Source organism: Nyctibius grandis, chromosome 21 (assembly GCF_013368605.1).
Source record: "Nyctibius grandis isolate bNycGra1 chromosome 21, bNycGra1.pri, whole genome shotgun sequence".
In the NCBI taxonomy this organism is placed as follows: domain Eukaryota; kingdom Metazoa; phylum Chordata; class Aves; order Nyctibiiformes; family Nyctibiidae; genus Nyctibius; species Nyctibius grandis.
The window spans coordinates 8,217,485-8,236,145 of NC_090678.1; the positions used below are offsets into that span (position 1 = coordinate 8,217,485).

General features: G+C 40.7%; 1 protein-coding gene across 3 annotated transcripts in view; it reads right to left on the reverse strand.

Annotated features, from left to right (window-relative positions):
* NOTCH2 (notch receptor 2) overlaps nucleotides 1-18,661 on the reverse strand; it is an 87,598-nt gene that overhangs the window by 22,008 nt on the left and 46,929 nt on the right. The window contains exons 10-19 of one of the 3 annotated variants that reach the window (XM_068416756.1): nucleotides 17,435-17,548; nucleotides 13,854-14,087; nucleotides 13,238-13,348; nucleotides 11,385-11,577; nucleotides 9,702-9,847; nucleotides 9,063-9,182; nucleotides 8,800-8,952; nucleotides 5,770-5,998; nucleotides 3,142-3,343; nucleotides 443-596 (exon numbers count right to left, since the gene is read on the reverse strand). In XM_068416756.1, coding sequence (XP_068272857.1) covers nucleotides 443-596; nucleotides 3,142-3,343; nucleotides 5,770-5,998; nucleotides 8,800-8,952; nucleotides 9,063-9,182; nucleotides 9,702-9,847; nucleotides 11,385-11,577; nucleotides 13,238-13,348; nucleotides 13,854-14,087; nucleotides 17,435-17,548 — 1,656 coding nt within the window. Of the gene's footprint in view, nucleotides 1-442; nucleotides 597-3,141; nucleotides 3,344-5,769; nucleotides 5,999-8,799; nucleotides 8,953-9,062; nucleotides 9,183-9,701; nucleotides 9,848-11,384; nucleotides 11,578-11,951; nucleotides 12,109-13,237; nucleotides 13,349-13,853; nucleotides 14,088-15,012; nucleotides 15,171-17,434; nucleotides 17,549-18,661 lie in introns of those variants that run through there. The other 2 variants (XM_068416757.1, XR_011049590.1) reach the window with 2 other exon arrangements.

Sequence of the window (18,661 nt, forward strand, 5' to 3'; positions counted from 1 at the left end):
GCCAGTATTCTCTGAGAAAATACTTACAAAGATCATGAATTACAAGATACCTTTCTCGTCCAAGGACGACATGTCTTAAACCTGCCCTGCCTGGAATTTAGCAGAAAGGCATAACTAGGTGACGTATTTTCCAAAAAGGCAGTCCACATAAAACAATATTACTGAAACTCTGAGACTCCATAAAATATTTAATTCTTCTTTTCTAATATTTTTATGGCAGAAGCTAGCTTCTTATGTCAGGGAGAATTAAGAAAGCCTTGACTCCCAAACACAACCTTGCAGAGAGTTTTTTAGCTTAGAAGTGATCATGATCAACTACCTAGAGGCAAATGCTCTGGGATTTCCAATGCCTGCTGTGTTTAAGGCGTATGGGGAAAGGAGGCACAGATCAACGATGCATGGGAAAATGCTTTCAGTTAAAGCACAGAGGGTGCTTATTTACCCCTTTGTGAAGCTGCCACTTGACACGAGACATTGGGCACATCGCAGTAAGCACCAGTCCAGCCAGATGGACAGACGCATCGAGTCTGGGCTCCACTCTGGACACACGTGCCTTTATTCTTACAGGGAGACTTGCTGCACAGATCCATAAGTGTCTGGAGAGGAGAAAAAACACAACACAATACATAGCAAGCACAGCAGGAAACACTACTCAGAGTACCACTTCAAGAAGCGAAGAAAGGAAGCTCTGCAAAACTGGTTCCATGTGGCACTAGAAAGAAAGGGACAGTACTTCCCAAGTCTAAGCCAGGTGCTTCACTAACAGTCTCAAGAGCTCATACGCCCAGGAAAGTGCAAACGTACAGAGAAGTAACCCCAGGTGGCAGCACCATTTCAAGAGTAAGCTGATCCTCACACCTTGCTATGCAGAGGGATCATGGGCTGGCTGGGTTTCAGAAAATTTCATTTTATCTCAGACTAGGCTTCTAGTTCCACATTAGTAGAAGGCTTCCAGCTATCAACAGTAACAGGTGCCTTTTCTTCTCCCAAACACCCCCCATCTTCACTGCTTTTTGAGGATGACAGATGCGTTCTACATTTTGATTTGCTTTTCAGCATTAGCTCACCATACCTGCTTTCGGCCCTATTTGCTCTAGAATGGTCTGAGTTTTCCTGTCTTCTGAGATTCCATTGAAAGCCCACAACTGTTTTATGAACTGAAGATGGGCCAAGATGCTTTTCTTGATTCCTTATATAAAAAAACAGTTGCCAAACAAAGAGGCTAAAACTCAGTAAATAATCATATGAAAGCGGAGTGAGGGCCCAAAATAACTCTGTCTGTCCTAATATAAACCAGCCACTAACCATCATTTCCTTTCTGAGCACTTAGTCTTCAAAGTAATACGTCTATTTGATTGATTTCAAGCTGACTTGGAGGAAGGATGAGGTTTTTAAAGCAAGTAGTACTGAATTTTGGCTATAAAATGCAATTTCAATTGCAAAAAGTTCTGCTTTTCAGATGCAAACTGTCTCCTCACAAAGATTAAAGCAGAAAAATCTGTGCTTTCACAGGCAACCAAAAAGAAACTTGGAATTAAGTTTTATCACATGTAGCTGAGCGTGAAGAAGAAAAACACCAAGCCTCTTGCTTCTGCATTTGTAATGAGTATCTGACTGTTTTACATGCAAATTCTATAACTTATGAATCATTGTCTGATTTTGTGCTGCTTACTTAGCTTTGCTAATTAGGTCAAGCCAGTTTACCACTAAGACAAGAACTACAGTGTAGCTGCGATCTATAAATCTCTCCAATACAGCTTTGAATAGTACTTATAAATTTAGAAAGTTCTGATTCCTTGTATAAAATGAGTAATTCATTATGATTAAGCTTCTCCGAACATAAAGCAGACTTTCTCAGAATCCGAAACACTTAATCTGGGGACAGGAACATTAATCCTTTTCTCAAGTAAAAACAAAGCAAATACAACAGAAGAGGAACTACTGAACGTCACAGTACTTTACAATCACTCTCCATGCTAATTCTCCCAATGAGGTTTAAGTGGTGTGCCCAGAATGCACAATTAGGGCGGCAGAGGAGTTGCTTTTTTAGATCACTTCATTACTTTGCATTCACTTCCTCCATTAGCAATACCTAGAAGCAGACCTGACAATTTGATGTCTAGCAACACACTTCTGGGACAGCACCTCCCCCACTGCCACTAAAATGCTGCTTCTAACACCCACTGCTTTACCAAGACACATTGGCACGAAAGACAGTTGCAAAATTCTTACAAAATTGTAGTGTTTTCCAGTAGTTTAAGAAATTCACAGATTTTTATTTCTTAAATGGCAGCACTCAGACTTCTTATGAAGGAAGCCAATATAGTGTTCACTGTTCCAAAGCCAGAAACAGTCTCAAATCATTCTTGCTGGTTTGATAAGCATAGAATAAAAAGAAAAAACTGCTTTGAAAAATTAAATCAGCATTGTTTCCATTGTGATATGCCAAGATTAAAGTTTTTAATAGGTACTAGTCAGTCATTTACAGTATGGGTTTGCAGCTCCTATGCTCAACTGTGGAAAACTGTAAATTGCCTGAACTTAGGTCTGCAAGTAAGGCTAGAGCTTTTTATTGTGGTTCTGAACACGACAATCATGTCAGTGACCGCCCCAAAACATTTTCTGGCTTCTTATGGAAAAAAAAAATCTACCATCAACCTGGAATAATTACACCTCTCTGTAAAAAGAATAAACCAGTTAAATCAAAGTCCTGCTAATCAGGCTGATATTCTGCTTTTTGTTTTGTGTTTGGTGTTTTTTTTAATACAGGACTCTGCCTTCAATCAGGACAACTTTATGCTTCAAATGAAATGCAGCCATTTCCAAAGCTAGCAGCTGTTTTTCATTTAAGAAGAAAACTAATCTAGAAAGTTCCAGTGACACCTGTCCTCATAAATAGCCAAGCATTTTTCTCCTCCTTGCAAACAGACACTTTTGATTTCCAGAGTTTCGAACGGGGGCACCTGCTCCGTTACACAAAGGCGCTGGACTTATTTTTCCTGGGGCTAACGGGCCAACCACCTCACCAGGAACAAGAGCTCTGCCACGTTTAGTACCTCACATCTAACCCAGTCACTTCTGCTGTTGGGACAGTCCAAACAGCAGTGCCCTGTGCAAAATGGGCAAGAAAATGTCACCCACCTTACAGTTCTTCCCAGTGTAACCCAAAGGACATATACATCGGTATGTGCCTAGGCTGTCCACGCAAGAGCCTCTGTTCAAGCAAGGATGTGAATCGCACTCATTAATTTCCGTGAGGCAGAAGGGTCCTGTAAACCCCACCGGACACTGGCAAGCAAAGGAATTGATCCCATCCACACAAGTACCTCCATTGAAACAGGAGCTGCAAGAGAGCACGAACAAAGGTAAGCTGAGACAAAACGCAATTAGCTCACGGCCAAAACAGTGCGTAAACATTACTGAAATGAGAGAGAAAACCAGATTACAGGATCTTCTGACCACTGGTAAGTTCCTGCCAAAGAAGCGTAAATCAGATAACAGCAATTCAAGGGGACTCCAGCTCATTGTCTTTTACCCTGGCAGGCCAAGAAATTAAAGCAGGGTTTCAATGAGTCATTAGTGATGGAGGCAACATATTTAATGAAATCTTCCCAGCTTCAATGTGACCACAAGCAGTACTGTACCGGGCAGGCGTGTGGCTTGCTCAAACTGATAGATTTTATACAAATTTTATTACAAATTACAATTGTATTACAAATTATGAGAAACAAAAAAATTTGCCTTTTTTTTTTTTTAAAGCTTCAAAGGAGTCACAGGTATCTTTTCTCAAGGAAAAAGCTCATAACATGCAAAATATAAGCATGTTCTTAATTGAAATTATGTGAAAGTATTGGTATTGCTAAATCCCTTCCTCCTCTTCTCATGAGAAACTTAAGTCCTTGATTTGTAAAACTCCTCATACATGCCCTGGCAGAATTCAGATCAAAAGAATTATCCCCTTCCCCCCAACCTTCTGATTATAAGAAACTCTGCCAGATTAGGTGTCCTGTGGAGAAGTGACTGGGAAAGTTAGGAGAAGTGATGCCTCATGCAAAATTGACTCCTTTTTCCTCCTAAAGAAACGCCTGCAAGGAAACTCCTGCTCCTCTGAAAATAACCCTAGATCAGACTCAAGATAATCAGTTTGATAAAGTACACAAAACGAATTCATGCTTCTTATCTGTTTTGTGCACTGTCACAGGGTACTTCCATGAGAGAAGCCACTGACTCACTGCCTTGAACTTCCAGTGCAAGTTTTAAGTATCTAGATTATGGTAGAGACATCAACACTAACCTATTTATCAGAGATGTTCCTCTGACTTGTGGGCTGAATTCTGTTTTACAGGGAGCAGAAACTGCTGTTTACATTCATGGCAAAACAAGGAAGAGAAGACAGAGAAACTGTCAACCACTTGGCCTGTTTCACTGAGATCAGGTACCCATCTCCAAAAGAAGACGGCACTCTCTCATAGGCAGCTTCTCACACAAGACACGGAAGAATTATTTGAACTGAATTCAAATTAGCCAACCATCATGGAGCTCTTAAGTATAGCTCAGTAAATTTTGGCTGAGAAGGTGTGACTGGTTTAGCTTGGCAGAGCTTGAAAATTGCTACATCCTTCATTTGTACCTGCCAGACTGGTTTCTGTCCTGAGTGATAGCGAAAACAAAAACAGGATGAACCTCAAGGAAGAACCAGGCGTTCTGCTAAAACACCCAACTTACTTCACTTGATTAAACAACTGTTGTGCAAATTAAACACACCCTCATCAGTGACACAATCCTGTTCTTAAGCAAAAGATGTTAAAATCCTTCCTCCCGCACAAATGCAATTCTATAAAAGATAAAGATCGTTGTGTGCAGAAAACACATGTGAGTACCAAGAGTTTTGCATTTAGGCACCTGATTTGTTTCTGGTAACTAGACTAGAACAGATCATTTTTTCTTTTTCTTTTTTTAACCTTTTCAAGCTTTATTAGAAATTGTTTACATTTGAGAATCTGAAGTTACCTACATCGATCCTAACAAAGCTTAAAATAAAATATGCAGGCAGACGATGGATATACAGGGTCAACTCTCAAAGAGCTTTTAAAACTACCAAGCAAACCATTTGATGTAAGGACCAGCTGTTGAGCATTTTAACTCAGTTCCACACCTCCCCCTTAGAACAACCTCAGGTTTTATTTCAACACTGCTAAACCACATCCAACTTGTGAGCATTAAAAGATCTTTGATGATTAAACCTTTCCAGCACAGAATTTGTGGATTCAGTGTTCCTCCTGGTTGCTTCTTCATATTATTTGCTGTCAATAACTCAGGGCTAATTTATTTTTCCTGCCTAAGAGTTGGCCATCACTTCCATTTTTGCAGTTTTTGTACTTCTCAACACTGTTCATAACCAATCAATTATTTCCCCTCCCCTATATGACAATGGTCTTATAAAAATATAAATTATTTATGTTTTAGTAAGCTAGCATCTGTTACTGTCTTAACATTTGTTAAATGCTGTCATTCTCCTCCTATAATGGAACTAAGCTTTTAACTAGCTGTGCAAACTGAAGACTAACTTTGACAGGCAGCTGTCTTTCAGCTGGTATCCTGCACAAGGTAAGCAAGTTTTCCTTGCATGAATCACACGTATATCTCAGTGACAAAAGGCAGGAAAACAGATCCTCATCGTTAAAAACAGCTTCTGAGTAGGACTCGCTTCAAGCCACCAGCTCACATCGTGTGGCTCCTTAGTGCAGCAGCACAGGGAAGTTCTCTCACCTTTCAGTGCATTCATCGATGTTATTCTCGCAGTTGGTTCCCTCAAATCCAGGCTGACACTTGCACGTGTAGCTGTTGACATAGTGGGTGCACGTGCCTCCATTCCTGCATGGTTCACTCAGACATTCATTGGTATCTGTTTGACATTTATCTCCATGAAATCCAGGTAGGCAGATGCATGAGAAAGAGTTTACCCCATCCACACATGAAGCTCCGTTTTGGCAGGGATCTAAGACAGAAGCATTACAGTAAGTGTTAAAAAGGGTAATAGTCAAAGGCCAGGCCTAGAGTAGTAGCTTTTGGGAAAAAAGCTATTACACAGCCCAGAGCATGACAGACTACGGGCGAATCTTTCTGAGCCACTTTATGGAAGAAATAACTGCATTATCAATAGCAAATTCACAAGAAGGTGTGGATCAAGACCAAGCTTCAGGGTCTAAAGCTTTCTCTGCTGGGATTTGTCCAGCCAAAACCAAAAAACCAGACACAAAGTCACTTGGTTTAAAATTCCAGCTCTGCTTTCTTGATAAATGTCTACTGAGAAAGACAATACAAACAGCACAGCAACTGTTTCTTCCTCGTTATAAAGCCTTACTCATAAGAGAACTCAAGACCGTTCTCTCTTTTCCAGACACTGCTCAACACACAAAAGAACTTGTGTGCTTCATTTTAAGCAAGAAACTAGTCCAGTCAAATCAAATGTGTATCTGTAAATTAATATATATATGAGCACTTATGCATTACCGAGCACTTAGCATTTTTCCCAGTATCAAAGGCTGACTGGGGAAAGGCTGGTAGAAAAGCTCACAAATTCATACACAACCTCAGATTCTCCTCACCTCTGCATTTCTTGACATTTTCTTTATCCCTACCATGATCTTGCTACTTGTGTATCCCCATTTTTTGGTCAAAACCAACCCATTACTACTGTATTCCCTCTACTTCCACAAGTACCAATGTGCCTGAAAGAGCTCTGCCATTCAGTAGTTTCTTCCTGCTTTGCTCCTTCCAGTTTTGGATTTAAGACCCACATTTCTCTGTTGGATACTGCCTCTGAAGCCGGTTTCCTTTTCTACTCTGCAGTCCCTAGACCAAAAGCCTATGCATACGAAGGCAGGGAGGGAAACTGGGAGAGGGGAGGAAAAGGGGAGACAAGAATGGGGATGAAAAAAAGGTTACAGAGCAGTTTTTTTTCATCTATGACTATCTTTAAGTACTACTAAAATACAAATTTTAAAATGCAAATAGACTCCACCAGAAATCTGCAGTTCAACGTAAGTACAAGATCATTCTGTTCACTGGTGAACAAAGAAAACATATGTGAAAGGTAATTAAAGCTCATTTATTGACTGAGAAATACGCTCACGTGATAAAAAAATTGCATTACAAGAGACAAACCTGCATCCATTTAGAGGTCCTCTGACTACTGCAGAGAAAAAGCCCACTCAAAGCGAGACCCCTGGCAGCTATAAAATGTTGTGTCTATGGCAGCCAGCCATTTATGACTGAAGCCAAAAGCTGCGCATTAATTTTCTGTGCTGCACATATACTGACAGAAAAAAGGAGACTCAAGTATCAACTTTTCAATAAGTTCTTGTTGTTGGAGGGTTTGTTTGCTTCATAGATTAAAGACATTTGGCTCAAGCCATGGAAGGTTTTTGTTACGCTAAATGAAATCAGCTGTAGCAGTAATTTTAAATTCTTCTTCCACCTCATGGGTGTGCTGCCTAACAGACAACACAGGATGAATCTCTCAGCTCTCAGAACACTTAGGAACAGCGAGAGATTTCCCAGCTGTTCAAGACAGAGAGATGAACACTTTTAAAAACATTTTTGTCTTCAGACACCCACATAAAAACTAACAGGACCAGCAATAATTTTGTTGGCTTCAGTAAGCAAAGCTCTGGGTCAATGCACCAACGTGACATTTTCTGTACTGTACCTGTTTGCTCAGACAGAGGCAATCAAAAGCTCAGGCTGAGCCAGATGTCTTAGAAGTTCTTTCAGCAGTGCTGTTCTAGGGTCTCCCACGGTAACTTTTGCTAACAGACTTGTTTGGATCCTTCTCTACAGCAGCCACAAATTTAAATTTTTTTCAATGCAAACCACAACTCTCTAAATTCATACCTAAAGTCTTTAAGACTTCAGTTTGTTTTTAAGCTGTTCTAATAAAAATCAGAGTTTGGGGTTTTTGATTTTTTTTTTTAAAGAGCTAGCCAATTCAAAAGTTACAATATTGTGAACTCCTCCAAGGTTTGATAAAACACTCTTCAAATAGTACCAGATGAACTTTTAAACACTTGACACTTCTCAGGAGACTCTGATTTTATCTGATTATGATACAGAATATACCCAGCAAGAAAAAAGAAGTTACTATGTATTTGGTTTCCCTTGTAAACAGCAGTGTCAAGGGCATGAAATTAACATTCACTTTCTTGTAATTTAAACAATTTCAGTACTCGTCACTGTACAGGCTATCCTCCTGCAACTGATACGTATTCCGGAACAGAATGCCTTCCTGCTGCTTAATTTGCTTTCAAACATGGATTAACTGGGACAGCAACAGGACCTACTCTTTCCAGAATATTAATGTCAGACAGAGACAATGCAGCAAAGACTGCCATACTCCAGATTCCCACCACACCCCAATCAAGCTTAACGTTGAAATACAGGTAAGCCCTGCAGTGTTACTTTAACTTAGTGTATTAAGATTTCAGGCAAATATACTTCTTCATTTAACAGTGCTCCTTATTACAGTATGTAAACTCTAAGGACCTTTTCAAGTTAAGAATCTGGGAGCAACTCCTGCTATCAGTTAGAACACTGTAGTCCATTTCTAGCAGCTGAATGTGACGGATTTTGACCGCCTCAAACATGCAAGTCTTACAGACCTGAGGTTTGGGGGCTTTTTCTTTTTGGTAAGAGATTATAAAAGAATTTTCAGCATCTGTCAAATGGCAGTCATCAATAGTTCAGCAAAATTATTTCTAGGAAAAACTGGAAAACACAGAACAACCTGCTGATACTCACTTGAAAGGCAGTCATCAATGTCACTGTCACAGTCTCCTCCAGTGAAGCCTGGCCGACATTCACACAGGTAACTGCCTTGAATATTATGGCACAGAGCATGATTTTTGCAGGGCTTTGAGAGACATTCATCAATATCCACTGTACATCTCTCCCCTGAAACATGGAGAGTCCGGAAGTAAGCCCCCTCATAAGGCAACAGTCAAAAGGCTCAATGCCAATACCGCTCAGCATTGGAAGTACAGCATGTTCCCCATCCACATTACCTTCCCAGCCAGGGGCACACTGGCAGGTGTAGCCTTCAGCGTCAGGAGATTCTTGGCAAATTCCCGAGTTCTCACAAGGATCAGGGGAACAAGGAGCAACCACTACCTGGCAGTTCACACCTGGAGAGCAGAAGGGGAAAAACCAGGAGAGTATGCTGTTAAGAGCTTGGTGCTCCTTGGAAGAATGAATAAAGAGATTTTAACTTGCATGATTATCCTATGCAGCAGTGGACAGCATTTCCATATTTGAAAGATCTCAGCAGAAGGAAAAGGAGATCAGAGCATTCCTCACAGGCTCAGTGGGTACAAGCAGACAGCAGCAACATCAATTCTGAGTTTAATGTCCCTTCAATTCCCATCCCAATATCTCAGTCTAATTTTCTTACAAAGAAAATCAAGCTGAGCTCCCACCAGGATATTTCTTATTGAGTCCAAACAAGGCTTAGATATGGTCTTACTAAATATTCTACTACTGTATCATGTCTACATGAACTGACTGCAATTTAACTTCATACAACCATGGCATTTCCCCTCTTGATTCCTATTTCCATGAAGTTTAATGAAAAGATTAAAATGGCACTAGGGGTACAATAAAGTAGAAAGGAAAAAGAGAACAGAAACTTCTCTCTGAACTTTCACCTTTGAATCCTTTCCTACAGGTACATCTATATCCATTCAACAGATCCTCACAAGTTCCTCCGTTCTGGCATGGGTTTGATTTACACTCGTTCCCTTCTGTTGAACAGTAATCTCCTATCCAGCCTGGGTCACAGACACACTTGTACCTTTAAAGGCAAAAACAACAGTAATTTTAGAGCATTCTGAAATAACTCCCGTATCAGTTTCTCCTGCAGATTCATTTTGGAGAGAAAACCAGAAGACCTCTCTTTAGGAGAGCCCTTAGTTATATTTAGATTGCTTACCCCAGCTGTATAGCTTTGAAAATACTGAAAATAAACCCTCCCTTAAAACCACACTTCCCTCCGTTACAGTTTTCACAAAGCACTCAGTCAACCAGCAACGTGTTTCTGCTTTGATAAGACCATCTCAACACATTTAAACAAAGACAGAAAAAAAAGATTAAAAGAAGTGGAGGGGAACAATAGGTCCCAAAGATAACTAGACTGATTTAATACAAAGCAGTGGTTACAAATGAAAACAGCTGGCTGGAAGCAGAAGTAATCTTCTCCATCATGTTTCAAAATCTGAAGTAGAGCAGCACTCCACCCGTACGACGTAGAACCAAGTACTTGGTGAATCACCCTGGACTCAGGCCACACAACACACACACTGGCCTCCCTCCCTGTCAGGCAAAAAAGACTTATTTTATCTGGCATTGAGTGTAAGGTGTACATGGGCAGAAATACAGGTGACAGATGATAGACAAGATGAACCAAAACATTTGTTTTCCAAGCTTACACGGAGGCTGAATTAGCAATAAAGGCAGCCTTCCTGCCAGCTCCAGGGAAAGTGCTGAATCCTGCCCTACAGAGCTACCCGCAGTGGTAAATCACTTCCTTGCCCAAGTGCTGACAACACTTTCCAGGACGCAGCACACATCTGGGAGCCACTGCTATTCCATGTACTCTTGGGAAGTTTCACAAACACAAGCCCTGCCTCCCCACACCTGTTGACTCCATAGGCCCTTTGCTCCCAAATTCATTATTACCAAAAAGAGGTCTGATCCAGGGCCCCTGAAATCAGCATTTGGTCTTCCTGGATGGGAAAACTAAGAAGCAACTATTGCCATCAAAATAGCCCAGAAGAGCTTTCCTTTTTTCTCTCACGCATGCAACAGTGTGATAAAGCTGACGAAATCTCAGCCTTGGATAAACACTCTGTCTCTAGTGTCAAAAGTTGTCTGCCTGTTCCTTAATACAGAGTATTGGGGTAGCAAGAACAGCACTAGCCACAAAGATAGTCTCCATGCTCAACATTTTGGAGTTTGATGGAATAGGTAGCTGCTGCTCCCCAAAGACTCAGTTTGGAACCATTTCTTTAACTGAATTCACTACTCACTTGAATTGCCAAACCCTCCCCATTAGACAGTGGCAGTCCATCCTCTGCTACATGCCCATGCAAAGACAACAAAGAATACAATGCAGGACAGAAAAACCTATGTTGAAACAGTACAGACTGCAGCTGGTGACTAAAGGTCTACACCTTACTGTGATTATGTCACGGGCAGCAGATAAGTCTGGATCCTAATGTGAGAAATCAGAGAAAAATCAGAAAGCTCAAGTCAAGATGTAACTCTGGGCAAAGCCAAAAAAAAAAGGAAAGAAGGCAGAAGAGAAGTTTAATGTGACAGTAAGTACTTACCCACTAGTAATATGTGTGCAGTTGCCATGTACACAGGGATTACTAAGACAGCCATCTGCCTGTGACTGGCAGTGAGGATGATGGTAACCTTCAGGACATACACAGCGGTAGCCATTGACTTCATTTATGCATGTTCCACCATTATGACAGGGGTTGGATGTGCATTCATCAATGTCCACATTACAACGCGGACCTTGGAAAAAAAAAACCAAAAAACATTATTTATTAAGTAGCATTTTTTAAGAACATTTGCTTTGCCTGGCTGCGACAACACAACTCAGTAAAGCCAATGCAGCGGGACAGATCTTGCATGCCTCCGTGCTTTAACTGCAGTCAAGAGAAGCATTTTTGAAAGATGCAGCACTTTTCTGTGCCTGGAAAACAGCACTTACACACAACAAGTATTTACAAACCATTCAAGAATCTCAACAGAATTCCACTAAAAATCACCAGTTAGTATTCATTAGGAAGGCAAAAATCATTCAACTGTATCATGCTTGGAACAAACCTCTTGAGCTCCACTTGTCATAGCCCTGCTCTTCTGCTTTGAAAGTACCTACCCTTTGAACAACCAATACTGCCATACTGTCTGCAGTAAATACAGTTCTTGTGGCTTATTGCGCAAAAGGGACTCTAAAAAACACCGCTTCCTGTTTTGCCTGCCTCTGATTACGACTGCAAGATCCTTCAAGGAGTGACCGTAAGATCTTGTGAGGCTGGAAAGCTAAACAAAGTGAATGTTGCAGTAAGTTGAAAGTATTTTTAACATAAGAAAGGACAAAGTAACAAGACCCCATGTGAGCCAGCTCTTTAAATACTGGAATATGCCAATTCATCATATTACTGAATTATTTTAACAGCATAACGGTAAGAAGTCCAGTAGGATAAAAACTATGGTATGCCAGTAACAAAGACAACTGAAAGGCAAGAGTGATCAGGATCATGCCTCTTCCTCTTCTGGGGACTAAAGAGTACCACCACGCCAGAGCCAAAGGAAGGAAGGAGCGTCACAAGTTTAGAAAGATGCCAAGAGAAAAGCACAAGACACATGAAACCTCTTAGTGCTATTTCTAATGCATTTCAGATCAATCCTAATTAGAATCATTCAGTAATAAACAGTAACAAACGTAATGAGAAAACTGTTATAAACAGTACCAACTGCCTTACAACAATTATTTTATGAGCGTATTACCCTACATGGCTCAAAACATATTAAGGCCATTATAAACAGTGCTGAGATACGCTTTAGTCATCAGAAATAGTTCTGATGTAGATCTACAGTTCTAAGCATGGATCCAAATGTGCCTAAAAGCTTCCTTTTTCAGCCCTACTTCTACTGTATTAGGTAAGTCTTTATAATTTAAAAAGGAAACAGAGCAGACCACACTATGAAAGAGAAGTACTGAAAAAAGCAGGTTATTCAGTTGGAGACTTCAGAGTGGAGAGGAGCTCACGAGAACACTGAATTAATGCTTTGCTTTCACAGAAAGAGAAATACTGTTCATAGTCAAAGCCCAAGGTACTGTCTTATCAAACAACTCTCTATATTGTCCACAATCTCTCTGTCCCTGGAAAGAAGCTGTAAATAATAAACCAAAGTCACATGGGTTTATTTGTTATAAAACCAAGAACCATGAATTGGATGTAATTACCTAACAAGAATGGCATTTCATAGCACAGATCAGGCCATTTATCTGCTTGGTAGAACCTGCTGTAATGTAAGATGCTGAGATTCAAAGATTAGAAGGATTTACCGAGATACTAACTGAATCCCTTGCAGTCAGTACAGCTACCTTAGCTACCCGGATAACTATCTTCAAAACAACTCAAAGCTATCGGGTAACTGACTTTACCTGTAAATCCAGGTTTGCAAGCACAATTGTAGCGATTAATGCCATCAATACAGTCCCCATGAACGCATGGGTTACTTGCACAGTCATCAAAGTTATTTTCACAGTTCACTCCTGAAAAAAAAAAGTTAGAGGAATAAGGAGGCCACATCTTACAAGGAAGACAACAAAACTATTTCCCAGAAATAGCCAAATTAAGAATCCCACCTGCTTCAAAGTTACATATGCATTGGTGCAACCTAAACAGGTGATGGTACAGAAGCACTGTGACACCAAGAAATGTCACGTGGGTGCTGACTGAATATGACCCTGAACTTGTGCTAAATGTTTAAACAGAAGAATAAACTATTTTCAACACCATGCCTATTTTTTTTCTGCATCCTTAATTTTGGGAGTAAAGAGGAGGTAAATTCTTCCAAGACCAGCTGCAGTACCAGCGAGGGCTACGCAATCCACGCAAACACAGTACAATTCAGCAAGGAAAGGTAATGTGAAAATGATACTCTCATATAATAAGCTTATCTCTGTATGCAAACAGCACACACCAGAGCACACGTAATAAATAATTAAATGCTTGAATTCTGATAGAATCCAACCCTTCCACTTGTGCTTTACGTACCTGAAGTGCCCAGCAAACAGTTGCATTGGTAGCCGTTCACCAAATCAATGCAGCGCCCTTGATGGAGGCAAGGATTGCTGTGGCATTCATCTATCTGCTCACTGCATATGGCACCCATGTAGCCAGGATTGCATATACATGTGTATGAATCAATTCCATCTTGACATTCCCCATGGTGGCAAGGATCAGGATCACAGTTGTTGATATTCTCCTCACACAGAAGGCCAGTAAAACCTAAGGAAAAATGAGGAACAGGAATCATTAAGAAGTTAACTGGTATGATGCTGGAGTGAATATAATGCAAATATAGAAAGCATCCCATTAAGAATCAGCAAAGTGGCAGACAGGACAAAGGGTAACTGGGCATCTCAACTGCTGCCCATTTTCCAGCCCTAGAAAACGACACACTTCCACTGCTCACAGCATTCCAGAACAACATCGTGCACGGAGAATCCTGGCATTGGAAGCGGTTACCTTCAGTTTATTCAGAGCAGTAGCAATGAGAGGAAACATGTAAATCTCCATGAGAAATATTTACTCGCATCAGTATAAACTATCTGAAGGCACTCTCCTGTGATCATTTCCTCTACTCAATACCAGGGGGACTGACTTTTTTAGTATGAGAAATTACTGCAAAGATGCTGCAGAAATCTTCCCAAGGGAACTCCCTTGGCTCACGTCAAAGCTTCTGCAGCTCTGCTTATTAAAAAGTTTCTTGCCTCTCTCATTGGGAAACCGTTCAGTAACTCCAATCAAGCAGCAACTGCAAATTTATGAAAGACTGCATGCAACCTCTTCAGTTAGGAGCAATGAAACAAGCAGCAATTTGGCCTGTTTCATTCCGCTTCAGCTGGGAAACATCCTGAGCAACAGAGAAGGACAGAATCTATTCACCAGAAGGGCTGAAACAACGGTTCAGGAAGCTAAGAGCAGCAAACAACTCCCTCAAGAGCCCTGTGTTCCATGATGGAGCAGAGCTATGTGAAACAGGGACAATTTAAAATAAATCGTTTTCAGAGATGAGGTTTTGGAGCAACAGCTCACACTGCCTTCCAGCAGCTGAAGATCAGGAAGGTAGAACTTCAAATTTCAGACACCAAGTGGAGACTGATACAAACCAAGCTGCAGGGAATTTCAACAGCTGAAGAGTGATTCTCACCTGAGTATTATAAGCAGATAACAGGCTCCCCATTTTTCATACAGGTTTGTGGTTATTTCTCTGGTCAAACATACCAGGTGACGGCTAACATTTCCAAGTTCTGCGAACGTATGCATGGATGAATGGGTGTGGAGGTAGGTGGGGAGAGGGAAGGGAAGCTAGTTAGAGAGATGGATATAAAAAGATGTTAGGGAAGGAAGAAAAACAAACCGATAAGAGGACGAACAGTGGCAAAAAAAAAAATAAAAGAGGACAGAGGCAAAGAAAAGAGGGAAGACCTAAGATAACTCAAGAAAAGAAAAGCCATGATCTACCACTGGGAAGGATAAGTGGAATAATGCCAGAAGGGAAAGAAAAGACAAAAAGCAAGCAGTAAATAGAGCTATCTGTACAGCATTTGGCCAAACATTTTGCAGTTTTCAATCACTTCGGCAGCTGGCGATTACCATTCAGGGAACATATATCACTCATAACATGAGATTAACAGAGCAAGAGCATACTCAAACATTATTTTCCAGTAACTGACCTACTCCAATGATGAATTCCAGATTTCAGTCTTACAGAAGGCTGTCAATATTAAATATAACACTTAGCATAAATTGTTCAAAAAATTGTTACTTTGCCTCCTACTGTAGCTCAACTGAGCCACTCAAAGATCAGATGTATTTCTCGATCTCTTAACTGATTATACCTTACTGAGATACGATTTCCATCTTTGCAGACAAAAGTTAAGACTAGAAAAAAACCACACCTGAATATAGAACATAAGAATCCCTCAGATAGGACAGGGAAAAAGCCCTAGTGCAGAGTAACTCTTCCATTTTCAGCCAAAGTACTAGCCAAGGATTTTACTAAGAGCTGCTGCTTCAGTAACACACATTTGATTGCTTTCAGCCTGTTCCTTGAAAATGCTTCATACATCGTGTGCCTTCATGGAAGCAGCAGTCTTCCCTCCTCACCTGGGAAACCAAGGACTTTTGTACTGAGGTGGTTCTAGCAGTTTAGTGCCCAAACTCAGAACACGCTTTTCAAGGCACAGCTCTCCACATTGTCCTCCACTACATGACCCAAAACCCTCCTAGGCCTGATAAGCTCTATGCTCTTAGTGAATGAAAGCAACCAGACCACGTACCAGCTTGAGAAAGACTTTCTAAGATCATTTCCAAGTTTGGAGAAGATTTGAGCTTTTTCTTCTTTTTGCAAGTGTCAGCTTATTCTGTCAGATGCAGTAATCAAGAGGAGAATTCTGACAACAATAATTATTCCTCTCCGATTAGAACTACTGCATTCCCCTACTTCCAACAAACTCATTGTTTCTGCAGGCACTTGGGGGAAGGGGGAGAGGAAGTGTGTGAAAAGACCAGTGAGGAATTTTTAGGCTAATCTCTGCTATATTCTGTACAGTGCAGAATAAATTAGTGAAGTCAGATTTGCCTTAATAATTTGATTATTGAAATGATTCAAAATGAGAAAAATTGCACATACATCTAGCCAACCTAACAGCACATTTCTGGGACAAAGGTAGCTCCAGGAATTGTTCAAGCCTCTTCCCTAATGGAAGAGCTACAGACAATGCATTCCATGCCTGAATCTGCCATCGTGGGCAACGCATCAGGCACCATTAACTGAAAGCAACCAAAAGTCATTCCTTACTGAGAATTCCAGCGTCACAGCTCTGAACTGCCCACACTCTCTTATTTAACCAGATGTAAAAAATAAGATAAAATATATCTACATCTCTCCTAGAGGTCTGAAGACAAGAAAATCCCATAACTAAACCTGAGGCTTACGAATGTGTAATTAACCAAGTAGCAAAGGAATTTAGTGCATTCAAAAAAACCACCTCAGTTCCATCCACAGCTCTGTCAAAATTTCTGTATGATGCTTGACAAATCATTTTAACTACATTCTGGCAGGCAGCTACTGTGTGGTATTTCTTCCAGTAGACATATTTTTACTGCATTTCAATCTTCCACTTTTGACATAAAATAGCCTGACGCACCAGAGATCAGGATACACAGTAGTACTGCTCTGTCACCTCTTGTTCTTCAACTGTATGCTATGTAATCTGACTTGGAAGAAGGAAAGGTAAACCCCATGTAAAAGGCTTCACACTGCTGGTTTTCCACTTGTGGATTCCATAGTCAATACAGAAGAAGCTGTCACCTTCTGGGAAGCAAGAGATGGGGCTGAAAGAGGGAGGCTAGAACTCTCATCAACTGTGAACTTACTGCTGGCACAAGTGAAAGGCTTTCTGTACTTAAATACTATGCCACAAAGGAGTAGACAAGGCTTCACAACAAACAAGCAGTATTTCAGAGAAAGCAAGCAAGCTAGCTAGCTCACTGACACTTTGACAACCCTTTTATGTATTTAGGTTACACGCGATCTCCAGTGCAGGGGCTCTGAACACAAGACTAACCTGTGGCGCATTGGCACTCATAGCCATTGGGATGGTCGATACACTTGGCTCCATTGAGACATGGCGTGCTGGAGCAGTCATCTATATCAATCTGACACACGGCACCACTGAATCCTGAAAGGCAGAAAAAAGATGAAAATCCAAAAGTAATTTGAAGAGTTAAATCCAAACAGCTGCACTGTCACGAATTATTTATTAGCAAGTCCTTAAAACCACCCAAATATAAGTTCAGTAAATCTAAACTCAGTTGCATCATTAAGCACACACACCACACCCTGGGTGGATTGGTTCCTCATCCAAACCACCAGCCAAAACATAGTTTCTATCCTCCAGGTCAAAGAAGCCTCAGCTTGAAAACTGACATGGCCATGTCAAACAAAAATAAAACAGATGGAGTACAAGTGGTGTCCACCACTGGACAGTATGCCTGTCTATAAAACTGAGACAACACCAATAAAAACTTTCAAGTAATCGAAGCAAGTAACTTAAAACAATAATGCAAATATCACTAGAGCCTTCAGACTAGAATTACTACAGCAGTGTGGAATGTGGTACAATACAGCACTGTATCTTTCAATATACTTCTTGAACTAGGTAACTAACTATCAACAGGTTATGTCAGATGATGCAGATCCTTAGGCACTTCAAGGAAAAAAAAAAAACCTCCAGGAATATTTCTTGGGGAAAGGAATCAAAGGAGAAGCCCGGACATCATTAATCAGTAAGAAGGGATGCAGAGCAGGCTTTTGTCAAGTATATTCTGAACTCAAAACTTTTTGGAAGCCATCAGGAAACCAAGCGATGTTTACTCTAAAGCTAACACTGATCCCTCAGCTCAGCACTTATCCTTCTTTTCTAAAGTGGAGACCAAATCCACCTCCCTCCTCATGCAAGCAACATCAACTATACTGATGCAAAAATGGCTTCTGCCTAAAAACCTCAGAAAAAGACAAACAGCATGCAGAGGCTCTGATTTTTAAAATGCATTTAAAATTATTCATCTATATCTCACTATGATATCCACAATAACAGAAGTTCACGCTGCCAACTACCCTTTAAGGTGAGACATCCAACTGTATGTTTCTGAACACTTCTGTTCAGTTACAGGCACAATCCTACTGCAACCAATACATGTCTATTCTTATCTACCAGCGATTGCAACTCACTCGTTCAGATGCTGCACTAAGACAACAGAAGCTCACAAGAAATGCACCACCTGCAACCTCC